The sequence below is a fragment of the Pygoscelis adeliae genome, unplaced genomic scaffold (genome assembly GCF_000699105.1).
Source record: "Pygoscelis adeliae isolate BGI_AS28 unplaced genomic scaffold, ASM69910v1 Scaffold71, whole genome shotgun sequence".
Taxonomy (NCBI): domain Eukaryota; kingdom Metazoa; phylum Chordata; class Aves; order Sphenisciformes; family Spheniscidae; genus Pygoscelis; species Pygoscelis adeliae.
The window spans coordinates 12896278-12912814 of NW_008824356.1; the positions used below are offsets into that span (position 1 = coordinate 12896278).

General features: G+C 36.3%; 1 protein-coding gene across 2 annotated transcripts in view; it reads right to left on the bottom strand.

Annotated features, from left to right (window-relative positions):
* The window catches only part of TTC7B (tetratricopeptide repeat domain 7B), a 124380-nt gene that overhangs the window by 84376 nt on the left and 23467 nt on the right, over positions 1-16537 (bottom strand). For both annotated transcript variants that reach the window (XM_009319443.1, XM_009319444.1), the window contains exons 5-7: positions 8858-8936; positions 6357-6529; positions 1726-1789 (exon numbers count right to left, since the gene is read on the bottom strand). In XM_009319443.1, coding sequence (XP_009317718.1) covers positions 1726-1789; positions 6357-6529; positions 8858-8936 — 316 coding nt within the window. The remainder of the gene's footprint in view (positions 1-1725; positions 1790-6356; positions 6530-8857; positions 8937-16537) is intronic.

Sequence of the window (16537 nt, forward strand, 5' to 3'; positions counted from 1 at the left end):
TCATACTACTTTAATAACACAATACCATCTCAAAACACCAATGATTACTCAATCTTCTGTAACTGTTCTTATTTCTTTCCCAAACACTAGTTTCAAAATTATAAATCACATACTACTTCGTAACTACTACAGCTAGAAAGTTAGCATGCTGAAGTAAGAGCTTTCAACTCCCAAAAAGATAAGTTTGTAGTGATGAATATTTTTATGCTCAATCTTCCCCTTCTCCCCCTCCAAAACTAATTTGAACAAACGGCTTAGCCAAAGTAAGTCAATCATGTGAAAGATTTTATACTCCCCCAAAACAAACTCTTTTGCCTCAGATAACCTACAATAATTACTTATAAAGAAAAAAAAATATTGAAAGCTTGCCAAGGGTATATGCTCTACAGTGACAAGCATTTGATATAATTAGGCAGATCTAATTCACAAAGGAAAAGCTATAAGTAACCTGAAAGGAGACTTAACAGGGCAGTACTTTAATTTGTTTTTTTGGCTTTTTAATGCTGATATGCAAGGAAGTACACATGCAAATACAGTAATCAGTAGTCAGATCCTGCAGAACTGGGACTGCTTCCACTTCACACCATGACCGTAGTTCACATCAGAATTCTGTATATGGCCATGAACTGCTCAGGCACCTTAAAGAGGCACAGGCGGCCCCTTTCAGTGGGAAGTACATACTGCAGTAAAACCAACACATGATATATGGAAATGTTTGCTCAGTCTAGTTTTCTGGTGACAGATTGTGTCAGGAACATTGCAAGGCAGATCACTAGGAATAAGGAAAGTAGTTTGCACTACAATGTACGTGTTTGCCACTTTAAAATGGTTCAAATAGGACAATGTTCACTAAAATGTTCTGATCCTATTTAACTGTATCAAAACAGAAATTATGCCAGAGCATGAAAGCATTCAAATCACCTATTGAACTTAACAGACTAAGTCTCACTGATGTGCAGTGAGACAGCCTACTATATGATGCCTGAGATTCTAGAGGTTCCACCCCTCCAATTAGAAAAACAGCAAAAATTCCAGCTTCAGCTTTTCATTTCTGCCATTTGAGAACATATAACTGACCTGGTATGAGAATGCCAGTATGTGGCAGTTGATAGATGACTTGTAAAATCATACTAGAGAAAAATACAAAAGGCTGATAAAAGGCACAAGTAGGCCATTGAAAGGAATCACCTATTGAGGAAATGAGGACATTAAAAAAAAAAAAATCCTGTAGCAAAGGCTGAATGCCAGTGTCATTAAAAATAATTTACAAATTTGAGTGACATCTGAAGTTTAATGCACAATGGAAAATACTTTTTGGCTATGTTTATTGTGCTCATCTAGTAGACTTTGATTTGGTTTTCACAACAAAAATAACTTACATTTTGAGTCTGTCTGAATGGCAACCAGCTGGTGTAACAGTGGTTCATACTGTAAGTGATGCCAAATGAAAGACCTGGCTTTGTGTTCACCTGCCTATGGTTAGAAGGAGGCTAAGTTCAGCCACTCTAAAGGAGAAGAACTCCTATTCATAACACTTGCAGACCTCATCTTGCTGGCTCAGAGGAAAAGAAGCTTGAGTTTCAGAAGTAACTGCCTGCTTTCCTAATGGAGAATAAAACACAAGTCATAAAGTAAGGCGTGACAAAAAAAGTTCTATTTTCATTTTAAAAAAAACAAGGAAAACACACACATACAGCACACGCACATTCACTCTATTTTACCTACCATAGATTCACTAATAAGCAGCAACAATAAGGCTTCTTCTGTATTTTCTTGAGGACAAAAGATGCTGTTCAAAACAAGAATTTAATTATTTAAGCAGAAGACATTACTTTTAGGAGTAGCTTACACAAATACAGTAAGAGTACTTTAAAAACTGGAAAACTTCCAGAAAAGAGAATAGAAAGTAACTTGCATAGAAAAAATGATTGGTTAAAACGTGTTTCTTTGCAATGCTCTAAATTTGCATTTCAGAAAAGTTGGCCAAACACAATAAGAGAACAAAATCACCACAGCTGTCAGAGTTGAACACATTCAAATATCCCCAAACGGCACATAATTTGACAACTGTAAAAACTGTACCCATAGTTTAACTAGCCTCTGGCACCTAATCTATCTGAGCTGAATCTACATCACTGATTCAAAGGTCAGCAACAAGAAACTCTCTCACAAGAACAAGGTAACTTTTGTATTTTAGGCAATATGGGGATAAATACTTCTATTAGTCTTTCATCAGATATGATTAAGAATTGTTTTCCTGATGCATTCAATAGCTGTGAATAGTTTTAAACAGAGCCATGGCAATCTCTGCCTCCTTGCCATAACCACTGTTACTTCCCAGCACTTAAAATATTTGTTTTTAATGATGTACACTTCCTTATGACTTAATACTGAAGATTAGCATAGGACTAGTTTGCAAACTTTACTGCTTTCTCTGAACACTGGATGCTTTCTGAACACTTTTCTATGCTGGCGGACAGAAAACAGTAATCCGCATTGGGTACATGACTGGTAGGCATTCATTCATTCATTCATTCATTCATTCTCTCTGTCGTCCGCCCCCCCCTCCCCCCAGTGACTGTGTTTTAACTCTCCAGATTTCTTTCTCTAAACTGTTTCTGAATTAGCACAAGTACTATTTCCTGTTTCCAGACCAATAGTTCCACAGTTAACTGTTTAAATGTAGAAAATAACTTCTTTTTGTTAATAAGCAATTCCTATACCCCAAGGGTGCTTAAACTACAATAAATTACAAATGGGAAACTAAATTTGTCTGAGATTAAAACACTTTTTGGATTTTTTTAAATGCACTAGAAATCTAAGCAGTAATTAAATGCCTGAAAGGTAATGGAAACTTAAAACACATCTGAACTCAGGCGGTTTGAAAGCAAGATTGTGAATGTACTGTGGTAATATACAGTAGCTAAGACCCCAGGGCAGTTGTTTTGTTGTTGGATTTTTATTTTTTAATCAATGCAAGTTGCTCACAAGACTTTGAAGAGTATTCTAAGTCTTAGAAGACATTTTTCAAAACACAGTTACTCATGAATAAGAACCACCCAGGACAGGGAACGAGGAGTGAAGAGGAAGCATCAGAGAGCTCTGCATTTACCTATCCAGTCTTCAATGCAGAATTTAGCAACCTGGAAGTAGATTTAACCTGACTGACCGGCAATGGTTCCCAGAAAGCAGAATAACGATTGGAAATAGTTGCTGGAGAAATTACTTTCTCGGAGAAAAAAGGGAAGTTGCCCCAAAGAGAACTACTAAAATGTCACTTATCAAAATGAAAGCAAACGTTATTTTCTCCTACAACTTTGAATGTATTTTGGTAAATAAGTTGATGTTTGTCTCAAAAAGTGAAGATCCACTTTATGCAGAAATTACTGGGAAATTCCTTTGACTTGTGTATGCAAAAAGCTCAATTTAGTTGACTGAACTCAGACATTTTCTGTGTCTCCTGACAGATGCAGGCATAGGAGTAAAGTAATTCCAAGGTAACAGGGCCAAGCAAAAGAGGCAACTGGAAGCATGAAATGGCTACCAACCAAACGCAAACCAAGAAGTTTAACACTTCTTCAACTGAGGATAAAGAAAACTGAAGAGGCAGTAACACAGAGATCTACAAAATCATACATGGTATTAGCCAAATCACATTCACTATCCTCAAAAGAACACAGTACACTTACTTAGTATACCAGGCAGCATATTTAGAATAAAACAGTGCATCTCAGACTCAAACAGAGTTGGTTGCCAGATGAATACCTAGGAAGAAGTTTCCTACATGTCTGTCTTGCTATTCATTGTCTTAGGTACTTGCTTTCAATCACTGCTGGAGATGAGATACTTGGCTAGACATGTTTTATCTGATCTGGTGTTCATCACTCTGATGTGACAAAAGAAAAGGACTTAATTACATGCTCTGTTGAAATTGTGGAACTCCTCGCTTACATGTCCCAAGAACAAGAAAATTACACTGAACAAAGCCCCACTTCTGCCAGGAGGCATGTTTCTACAAAAGGATGAGATGAGAATGAAGAACATAAGTTTGAAAGACTGAGCCTGAGAAACCTGCTGTAAATATTCTGGGTCAAGGAAGGAAAATTTGCTAGAAATCTTTGAAAATAAAGGCCATTCTGCTTGTTAGTAGTAATGACATCATAATTATGTGGGCTTGCTGCTGTATAAAGTATTCATTAATGGAAATCTGCAATAAATGCAGCTAAACAACTCAAATGCCTGCAGCGTGACAGTATTTTAGGTTACAATATAAAGATACTGTGAACACTAAAACAAAACATCTCTTCAGAATTTAAGGTAGGACTACTTCTATAAGCAATCTACCATAGAAGCAGACTCTTGCATGTAACAAGGTCACATTATGGAAAAAAGCTTTCATATTAACTAATAAGGCATATACACTGTACGAGAGGAATAGACTGTTCTTTAAGATTTGCTGTGTGAAAACAAGTAGTTTGAATGAGAAAATGCGTGACACTGCATAAAAGAGATTTCCTTGTGTTTGGGCAATAAATGCATACTTTATAAGTGCAGTGATCAAGGTGTATCCACAAACCAGGTATTTCCTTTTTACCAAAATGGTTGCCTGCATGTACAGTTTGTTAATTATGTACTTGCAGAGAAACATAGTAGTTGTTCTGGCAAATTGAATGTTCAACTCTATGCCTGCATCCTTTCCTAAAGCTCAAAAGACTGCTTTTTAATGACTTCACATCCTAGACATAGTCAGACAAGACTGAAATTAAAAAACTCACAACGCCTGGGTTTTAATCCTACAGCTGGACAACAATATTAAAAAAACATAGTAATAATAAATTCTGTGGAGAAAAAGGGTCAAAATTTTAAAATGGAACAGACGACAGTCTCCTCAAAGGAGTCCCAGATCACACCGATTTCACAGAATCACAGAATAGTTGAGGTTGGAAGGGGTGTCTGGGGATCGTCTAGTACAACCCCTCCACTCAAAGCAGGGTCAACTGGCAGGTTGCTCAGGACCACGTCCAGTTGGATTTTTAATATCTCCAGTGATATTCTCCAGACTCCACAACATCTTCTGTAAAACTTTTTTCTTAAGTTTACATGGAATTTCAGTCTTCTCCATCTGCATTAGTTAGTACTATCCTACTATGGCAAATCACAATCTTGGCTAGATCATTATCTCCACTGCTACAATCTATTTCTCAGTTCTCTGGCTCACAGTGCTTTCCAGCATGTATCAAAACAAGCAAGCAATAGTTGTTGACTATATTAAATATATATATATATACAAAATACAAGAACCCACAAGGACTTGCGTGTAGAATACAAGCAGAGCAGTGCAAAGGTTGCAGATTATGTAAAACAAGCATGCAACAAAGTTTCATCAGATCAAACTTAGTATCAATGAAATAAAAAATAAATTTAAAAAGACAATATCAAAGGGTTAAGATTTCACTAGTAACGCTTTGACACAAGCACGTTACTGTCAGGCAGTAAGCTACACCCAAGGACTGTAATAAAGTCCAAAATTTTGTCAATATATATTTTTGGCACTGTCAGAGTGTGTCTAAGGAAAACAACTTTACCTTAGAAACCATTTTTCATTTGATCAGATACAAACAAACAACAAGCTATTAACTTTTAGGAAAAAGTTCAAATTCAAGGAAATGGGTATCTACTTTTAATACTAATGGTGATGGATTTTGAAAAACCCACACGCATTTTCAAGAAGGAAAAGAAACACACCAAAGCTACTCTAGAATTAACCATGGGATACGTTACACAAAAATGATCCATAGCATACCACTTATCTGAATCAGTGAAAGAATAAGACTCAACAAAAAGGTGGCATCATAGAGAAATGCCAAAACTAACCTAGGAAGATTAAAAGGTAGCTGCCTTGGGAAATAAACTACCTTTGAAACTGCTAGGTATGTTTTGGTTTTTTATAATGTTTCAGGGATGAATTTGAATCTCCATGTTGCTAACTCTTTCCTTTCTATGATAAGGCAGAATAGAGGTCTAGAAATAGCACACAACTTTTAAAACTTTTCGTTTTGTACCCCAGGTATAATATGAGATATTAACTCTACCATATACCACAGTATATATATAAAAAATATTTTGAGAATTGAGAACAAAAGGTCTCATGCATACAGTGCAAACTTCTGCTTGGAGAAGCATGTTGCTTCCCTAGTTCTCTTCAGGGAAAATATATATACACACACAGCATGGGAAACATTCCCATTCACATTGCCCAATTCCTTATACATTTTCAACAATATAAACTAAATTACCCAGTGCACTGGGTAACAATTGCAATTATAGAAACGAGAGAGGTATAAACTCAGTCATACTTTTCTCCAGTGTATACCCGCGGTCTTCTGCTGAGTGCGTAATTCTTAGTGTTTGAACCTTTTCGAAGTGGATCATCTAGGGGTGATTGCTGAGGAGGATCTTCCAGTGGATTCCAATAACTCTGTTCACACATGCCTCGTAACAAAATTTCAGCAAGTTGTCTTGCTATTGTCTGTAAAAGTGAAAGATAGAATAGACTATTTCAGTTGGAAGGGACCTACAACGATCATCTAGTCCAACTGCCTGACCAATTCAGGGCTGACCAAAAGTTAAAGCACGTTGTTAAGGGCATTGTCCAAATGCCTCTTAAATACTGACAGGCTTGGGGCATCCATCACCCCTCTAGGAAGCCTGTTCCAGGGTTTGACCACCCTCTTGGTAAAGATAAATGTTTTCCTTAGAAATGCTGAATGCAAACTCTTCAAAAAGACTTGGATTATTTCTAATGAAGACAAGTCATGTAGAATATATTTTCTGTTATTTTAAAACATCCAAAAAAACAGGCATACTGCTTGTTTGAAAGGTACAAGTACCCAGTTCAATTCTCTAAACACAAAGAAAAAAAAAGGCAATAACAAACAATTTTTCAATTTTATCAGTTAAATCCAGATACTTCTGAAGTATCAACAACATCAACTGTTGCTCCTAAGTGTGGAGCACATTCAGGTATATTTTCAGATGTTTTGTGCTCAATAACCTCTACTCCCTCTCCAGGCCTGGAGCAGATGTTTCCGTGGGAGAGACCACAGTGCAGTAGATGTCCACGCTGCAGCCTGCTGAGCAGACCATGGAGCAGGCTGATATTCCCTGAAGGAAATGCAGCCCAAGGGAGGGACCCCAGGCTGGAGCAGGAGAAAAGTGTGAGGAGTAAGGAGCAGCAGAGAGAGAGGAACTGTTATGGACCCACCACAACCCTCCATACCCCCCTCAGGGAGTGGGAGGGTAGGGAGAGGAGGTAGAAGAGTCAGGAATGAAGGACTGAAGTTGAACCTGAGGAAAGGGGGTGAGGGGGAAGGTGTTTTAACTTCTGTTTCTCACCATGCCGCTATCTTTTAATTGACAATAAATTAGTTTCCCTCAAGTCAAGTCTGGTTTGCCCATGACAGTAACTGGTAAGCAAACTCCCTGTCTTTACCTTGACCCACAAGCTTTTCCATCTTATTTTCTCCCCATCATGTTAAGGAAGGGGAGTGAGATAGCAGCTGGGTGAGCATCTGGCAGCCAGCCAAGGTCAACCTACCACAGACAGTTATAGTCCAAACCCTGACTGATTGGAGCTTCTGACAACTTGTACTTGAAGGTGCTGGTGTTTGCTACTGTTGGTAAGGCTCAGCAAGAGTGAAACGAGGTTGTAGATCACCATGAAAAAGTTTATTTTGACCAACTATTCTTGGCACCATATATTTAAGTGTAGAAATACTTACATAAATATTATTTAAGCAAATAATATTTATTTAAATCTTTGAAGTCATCCTTTAATCCATAACTATCAGGTTAATCTCCTCTTTAATTTTTAATACATATGCATGCAAGCTGCATGACTATGTATCACAATGCTGAAAACTCAAAGATTAGTACCAGGGCAGTAGGAAGAAGGCAAGATGTACATTTGCATAAGAATTGGCAGTATTTCCCAGCAAGGTTTCCCAGCAACAGATGTGTAATGTTTAAGCCACGGACAGCACAATATGATCTGCATTTTCCACCTTATTTCCTATATCATAAGAAGCTCTTCATCTTTTATTCTATTAAAGTTTGCAATATTATCCCTCTCCATTGAAAGTCTATTATTTAATAATTTTAATATCCTTACTAGGAATCAGTTATTAAATGAATTAAGAAACCAATTACCTTCCTTATTACTACTTTGGAAGTTTTAAAGGCATAGTATTAGGAAACTAATCTAGGACATTTTGAAAATCATTACATCAGAGCAAAAGATATAAGCGTTGGCCCTTTATTATATAAAAGATGCAAAAAGATACATCACTCATTTAGTAAAAGTTTATTTTCTGACAACATAAATAACAAATCTTCATGATTTTGCTTTGATTATTTTCCTTTAAGAGGCTTTATCACAAAAATAAAGAAATGATAACTTGATAACTTCCAACTTCGGACACAAATAAAGACACTGCACTCTGTCCTCACTCCCATTACATTACAAAAAGATGAAACAACGCCCTTGTGAAGCTATGGTAAGTCATGAATAGGACAAATGATTAAGGTTGAAAGTATGGTCAGCCAGAGACCAATCAGGTTTTAACCACAACCACAAATAGGAAAGAGAAATAGGGGAGAGACTGAGTATCAAACATTCCTTTTTATTTTAATAATTCACTTAAGCCAGGAAATGTAACCTTATAAAGTGGTGGGTAACAGATCCTGATCAATATACTGTGTATCTCATTATTTGTCTCTAACTCATCCGCTATATTTATGCCTTACTTGCCTACTAAAATTCAGATGCGGAATAGGAATGTGGTTTAATATAACTTACCATTCGCAGATTTTGTGTAGTTCTTGTTTCGACAGCTCTTAGTAACTCTCTAAATCTACCAACTCCTCTCGTCAAGTTCCTGTATATAAACATAGAATTTGACAGTATTCCAACTTGGATGTAGTAACACCTTAATATATTACTTGATAAAGTTGTTAAAATCCATGCTATATTTTTTTTCTGCATATCATCATTGCCTTTCTGTGAGATATATATGTAGATACACTTATATATACATATATATGTATTTTTATTTTCATTCATCTGGGAACCCTACCACTGATTACTATAACAACATTCCCTGCCAGTTCATTGCAAAAAGAAACATTTTCATGATCAGAAGACAGCTCAAGAGAAAGCAAGGAAAAGTGTAAGAAGTGACCACCCCAAAAGGGGAAAAAACTGAAGTTTTTCTTGCTACTACAATGGTTTTAATTTTCAATTACATTAGGCTTCGAAGTATACACTTTGAAAAAAAAAATTTCCATTTTATCTGCCTCTTGATACCTTAAAATAGGGAAATAAAAAAGGAGTAAATCTTGTAATCCTCAGTGAAAGTAATGAAAGCACAAACACAGCAAGGCCCACTGTGTGGCCAGAAGAGGACTGGGGGATCAGTGTTCTGTTCTCAACTACATCTGGCTTTTGGTGTGGCTTCTGCAACTCAGGTTTCTTCAACTATGCTTCTTCCACTTCTGCTGCCTAAACAGCTTTTGCAAAGAGATTCAAGACCCTCAGAGAGGAGGCATCATTCATATTAACAATTTTAGCAGATCTGAACTGTCTTCTCAAACAATAGATTATTTTGAATGGTCTTACAGCTTTATCTTTTTCTCATCACTGTATCAGTTATCTCAGCTGGTTTTTTATTGCACTTAAAAGCAGTTGAGAATATTTTATTTCATATTAATACAGTTTTTCTTTAAATTGGTGAAGGACTGGGTTAGCTTTTTGCTGAGCTGAACAACTGAATTCTGCAACCTCAACACATAACAGGACAGTCATTTCACTCACTGTTTGTTTAGTTGTAAAACAAAATTATTTGATCAAAAGCGTGTTTTGTGTTAAATCATTGCTGTTATGTCATATAGTTGTATTATCTTAAGATGTGATTTTATGTGCAAGTTGCATAACATTTACCTAACACTGACTCAAAAGAGAAATGTTACATATCGTGTAAGCTTTTCATAAGTAAAAGCACTACAGCACTGCGCTATAAAGCTGATGTTGAAATTGCCTTCCTTACTCTGATGCCTTTATTTACAAATATATTTAAAATACTGATCTTTTGAATTGCAACTTTTTACAAATTCAAAAAAGCCAGCATTTTTACACAGATACTTTCTTTAAATTTAATTGCAGAACACCTGAAGAGAGCTGGCTATAGAACTGTAGAACTCTCATCACTTTACCTAGAGACCTACTCATTTATTTTACTCTTCAGATTACGTAACAGAGGTCATAGAATCATAGAATAGTTTGGGTTGGAAGGGACCTCTAAAGGTCATCTAGTCCAACCCCCTATCATGTCTATTCTGTTTTATATAATAAAGGATTATCAGCATATTTCAGAAACTTTAGTCTCCAGCACAGACAGACATCTTTCACTAGCACAAGTTCACCTTCTAAAATACTTTTATATAAAAGCTCATTTAAAAAGAGCTAGCATTTCCAAATAACAAAACCTGTATGAACAGGTTGAAAGTTATGTCAAAGTATGCTACCAGTTGGTTAAAAAGAAATAATCACCAGTCACACAAGAAATAATGATTTTTTGTAAAAAGTCCACATTACAGCAGAGCTTGACCACAGAGTGACCTGTTAGTACATATTAAAGAAAACTAATCTTGCGTATACATCTAACATGGAAACAACTGCATGAAAGATTATATTTACTTATATATTTCACACAGACAGGCCTCTTAATAGCTAATGAATATTACACCAACTTCATATACTAATGAATTAAGTACAGAAAGTCAGTAGGCCAAATTTTAAGAAAACCTTTGAACTCAATGGAAGCTGGATACCTTCAGCACCTTTGTAAAGCCAAAATACATACCATTCAGTAATACCACATGCCAAATATTTGAGAGCGCCAAAACCAGACCACTGGAATCCCAGCTTTAAGTTCTCTGCTCTAAGTGTGTATTTCCTATAAATGGAGCTTTCTCTCAAGGACCGTAAAGTCACAGATGTGTCCTCATAACAAGATTTAAAAAAAACAGACAGACTTGCCAGAAAACTGAAATGTTCCCTGCAAAATTGTCAAGAAAGAGCAAGAACTTGTCAGCTTGAAACACTGATTTCCCAGTACAGATGAAACATATACTATGTAGTAGAACTTCAAATCACAATAATCTAAATCCTTATGAAATTTTAGGAATTAGCATTTTTTTCCATATGAAGTTTATGTTTTTTGACGTGTTACAAGAACAAAAAAAAATACTCTATGAAAAAGTATGCAACTTTTAAAATCCTTAAGAGCTTCATGACAGGTCGTTGTTAATTACCTATTACATTTTTATAAGCATCTGCAAGGGACTGAAACTTGTGACTGAAGTTCTGCTGTGTCATGGAAAAAGCAGTTAGATTGTACAAGAAAAAAAAGCTTAAAATACAGAATTAGTTTTTGCTTCATAAAGCATTTAACACTGATCCACTGCACAAGTGATCACAAACACAATACTGATTTGTCAAGCATCTTCTACATGAAGTATACCAAAAAAACCCAACACACTTCAAAACTACAATCTAAATCACCCAAAAATTGAGTTAAATGCTTTGAGACACAAGTAATGAAGCAAAATATACCATGAGCAATATGGTAGATCTCCACACTGCACTGCTTTTAGCAAAGTACATTTCCTGTATTTGTTAACAGTTTTTAACACTGGGGAGAAGAGGGTGGCGGCTATTCTGGCACACACTTTTCCGGCCTAGCCTAGGAAGCACACAACTTTTACCTGCTTTTCACTACAATGTGCCTTCATGTTAGCAGTTCCACCCATGCTGATCGAATGCCAGAGCAAAAGAGCAGGTTAACTTAGAAAACAACATCCCACAGTGTCTGTAAATGACTTTGAGATCCCTTCCATTCTCAAGGCAAGGAATTTTAAGGTACGTTAAACATGCACTCAGAGCTGACACATTTTCAGTCATTTCAGACGAGACAAAGACAGCCCACAGACAGACACTGCTAGTTACATATGTGTATGTTTATATGACTGCCTCCCATCAGAACATGCTGGAGCCAAGCCCTTTGAATTGCATCTTCCTAGTTTTTAAAGACCAATTAAAGCGTTTACTGCTTTAAATCTTCAAGAAAAAAAAAAACCAAACTACTTTGACTCTTTAAGGAGCACTATACCAGTTAAAGACTGAGAACCAGGTACAATCTACTACTGAAAGTCTATACAGATTGATGCCCTTAGGGCTAATTTGCATCCTTTTGCCTACATAATTGCACCCTAAACCCCAACAATTTATGTTAGAACCTAATTAATTATTCTGATACAAGATCAACTTTTATGCTCCTTTGAAAACTTCAGGCACCATTTCTGTTTAGAATAACGAAACTATTTTAACTGCATCTATGCAAAGGTGTTCACTCCTAAAGAGAGAGGGAGATCAATAACTGTAGATATGATACAAAGAAAGTGCAGGAAGAAAATTAAGGGGCAGTAAGGACAGACTTTTAACGCAGGATCAGAAGACCTGAATATAAGCATGTAGGCCAGCAACAGCAAACTTCTGGCACAAACATATTTGTCACCATCACCACCAAGAAGTCTCTTGGTTTTAAAAAGCATGTTTGGCATCAGACAACACAGTGCTTTGGCATTAGTGGTCCAGATAAACCTCACACCCCAGACAAGTACTTCTTATCTTTGTGGTTTTAAACACACGCACACACAAAGGTAGAAAAGAATGAAAGAAACTGCTCAGTGAGAAGCAGTCTATATTTGAAAGATGTTAGGATAAAAAACCAAACACTATTCCTTATAACAAAGGGAATGAGATCTAATCACAATATACTCAAAACATGCTATGAAAGAAATGTTTTAAATTTAACCTCAGAAAGGTTGATAAGAATAATTTACTTTGTATTTACAGCATATTTTGATAATATCCTCTCCATTAGTGTGAGAACAGCTTTGTTTGTCAGGCATTTCTCTTATGCTTATCAATTAAAACCCCCAAATACTTAGTCTAACACTGCTTTTTATAGATTAAACATGGAATTAGAATAAATTTTTGCTTAGTGAGCTTAGACCAAACCCCACCTGCTCTGCAATTTGGTGGCTAAATTGTCAGTACTTCTCCCATTTAAGAGAGAAGAGTATATCCAGAGCCATGCCAGTGAACAGGCTAAGTTACTTATACTAGCCTAACTATTACCTCGTTGCTGAGGCTTACTAGATCTCATTTAAAAAATATTCATGTTTTAAAAGGAGAAAAACCAAGAACAATGAGATCTAGATTGCTTGATCAAAGTGATGAAACAGAAATTGCTTTTGGAATTGAGCCCACTTCCCAAATGCGTGTTCTCTCTCCATCTCTCTCTTTTTCTCTCTATATTTATATACAGAAAAAGAAATGCAATGTTTTTAAACTCAATGGTACATTGTAAGTTTTAAAGTTTGGGTTATTCTCCCAAGAATTCAAATAGCAAAGAAAAGAAAGGTATTTGTTTTAAAGGGAAGGATTAAGAGCAGGCAAAACTCTTGATGTGCATGCCAAGCAGAACAGTGGCATTTCAGTAACTTTGGTATGACTGACATGTTTACAAAAAACCATAACAATGATCTAAATTCATACACTCTAGCTAGTAACTTTTGGCCGATTAAGAGTAATTTACACAGTATTAAGACCAGAAATTATTTTACATCGAATCAAGTTACTATAGCAAAAAGCAAGAAATGTGACAAATCAAGAGATTAACTCTTTAGCAGTAACAGAACATCATCCTAATACTGAGGCATGCCATTTCCCATACTAGAGCAATTGCTTTATATAGGCCTACAAAGATGAGTTTAAAAAAAATAAAAATTAAAAAGGACTGAAATTCTATGGCTTTCTGCAATAACTTTCTAAAAGGTCTGACCAAATGGACAATGCTAAATCTTCTGCACAACTGATGATGGTTCACATGGTTGTGACTAATGTCTGTTTTCCCTCAGGTTTAAGGGGGGTGGGGGGGAAGTGTAATTTTAACCACAATTAGAAAAATGATGGATCTAATGCAGTCCAAGTCACCTGAAGCAAACATCCTGGTAAGGTTTAGATATCTATCTCCAAAAGGCAACACAGTTGCAACTTCAGACAGTTCTGTTTCCCCTCTCAGGTTTCCCTCTCTTTCTTTCATAGTTACACTTTGAATATTCTCATAACACTGTATAATTTCCACAAAACATTGCTTATCACTGGGCATTACTTTCTGAATTACATGTAGAAAATCCTTTATTTCCTGCCAGAATCAAAACTACTCATTTTTTAAGCACACTTCAATTAAAAAAAAAAAAGCATCATGATACATTTCTCGTTTTACCCATTGTTAACTCATGCAGACAGAAAAATCCCAGGTATCTCAAATTCACTACAGAAGATCATGTTTGCTTGATGCTTGAAGGTTCTTGATCGACGTTTGGGCTTATAAATGAAACATCTTCAGTGTGCCGTTACAGCTACACGAGCCTAGGTATTTGAAACAGCCCAATCAAGCAGCAATTCTTGCATTCATGCATTCAAAATGAAAACACTTACTGCCTAGTGTTTTCCACTGGTAGCTAAGTCTACCTAATGGTTAGCTACTGAAAGAGGAAGGTCTTATTCTCCTCATTCTCCTGTCTTGGTGTTTGTTCCCTTTTTCCACCGTTCTTCCTTCACATCTTCCTACTCTCACTTGCATGGCCCTATCTTTTTTCTCACAACCACACCAGTCATTATCACACCTTCCAGTCAATCAATTCATCTCACTAAAATGACAGAAAGCAATAATTTATTTTCTGTTTGTTTTCTGCTGTTTTGGAGAATGAGATGACTCCACAGAAGAGCCAAACAAGTACCTGAACAGCAAAAAGCAAACAAGAAAAATGCATACCAGGAGTGTAGGTATGGGGAAGATGAGAGCAGGTAACTCCACTTTACAGTGTCAGGATGCTACACATTTTGTTTACTACTTCTCTTGACACTACCACGTCAGCTCCTCCTCAGAATGTTCTTTCATGTAAGTGTATACATACAGCACACTATATACATGTATATATGTGCATGTGTATACGCTAAATACCAGATTCAGCTATTAAGGCACAAAGACCAGATTCATAAAAGGACTTCTCCAGTTACTGGAGACAGACTGTATTAGAAGTCTTGTCCCTTATCTCCTATTATTTTGCAAGTTTCTCCTTTCAAGAAGAGATCTAGTCAGAGGAAGAAATGGGGGTAGATTAAGAAGGTGCCAAAGAAAATCATAAACAAAAAAAGCCTATTCTTGAATTCACAAGAAGAAAGTGCTAAACATGCCAGGAAGTTTTACTAAGGAAATAAGTTAACAGAGGGAATAAAGTAAATAGAATTTACTCTGGTAACTATTTAATATTGTATTACACGTCAGTCAGTTTGTATGGTCATAAACTTTATAGAGTTATTTTATCTATATTTAAAAAAATATTAAAACTCCTACAGAACTAGAAGGAAGAATGTGAAGCACCAACAGTGATTTTGCTTAGAATACCAAACTGAAGACCTAGGAGGCCACTCAGTTCAATATCAAGCATGATAAAAGCATGGAGAATTTCAGCAGAGTGACCAACATGGGCATGGTTTTACAACCTGTCTTAAAGATTCAAAGGTCAGAAATCAGCAGCAGAAACTATAAAGGAAGTATACTCTGATAAGACACAAGATTTTAAGCAGCAACAAAACAGCTGGGTTGCCTCAACGAAACATTTGATAGAACCCAAACAGCTAATCTGAAGCGACAGATCAAATATTTAATCAGAGACACTGCTGAGCAATGACAAACAAGGCCAAATCCTGTTCAGCCTTCCCAGTGGTGACACCGAAGAAGAGAAAGGGCGAGAGGAATAGAGAGCCACCCTTGCAATGAAAGCAAACTAGGGGCAACACCTATGAAGAATTAAGCTGATTTGTGAAGGGGGGATTCACTGACACTGTACACTTGTCCAACATGAAAGCCAAAGAATAATATATTGGACAGCAGTGTGAAAACAGCAATACATTAAGTGTGAAAAATGATAATAAAAATGAACCGGGGAGGGAGAAGGAAAAAAGAAAAGAAAAACAAAACAAAACAAAACAAGAGGTTATCGAACCTCTGTTGATTTTCTAACTCTCTTGGTAACCCCTGGAGATGTTTAATTTTGAAGCTACTGCTTCTAGTTAGCTAGAGGTGTTAAAATCGGAAGAACACGCAGTTTTCCACTACTTTAAGTTGTTTATGTGCCATTTATTCATCAGTATAGTTAATAAGGGTTTTGTCCTTTTATTGCCAACTCTTGTATTTGCTATCAGGCTGTTATACTAAAAAAACAAAGTAGAATGGAGGACAAGATTTCCTTTCCTCTTTTGCACACAATGGCAATTCTGAAAATGCTTACTAAGCTGTCTTTTATTTTTATACGCTTCAAATTAATCATGAACCAGAGTTCAACGTAA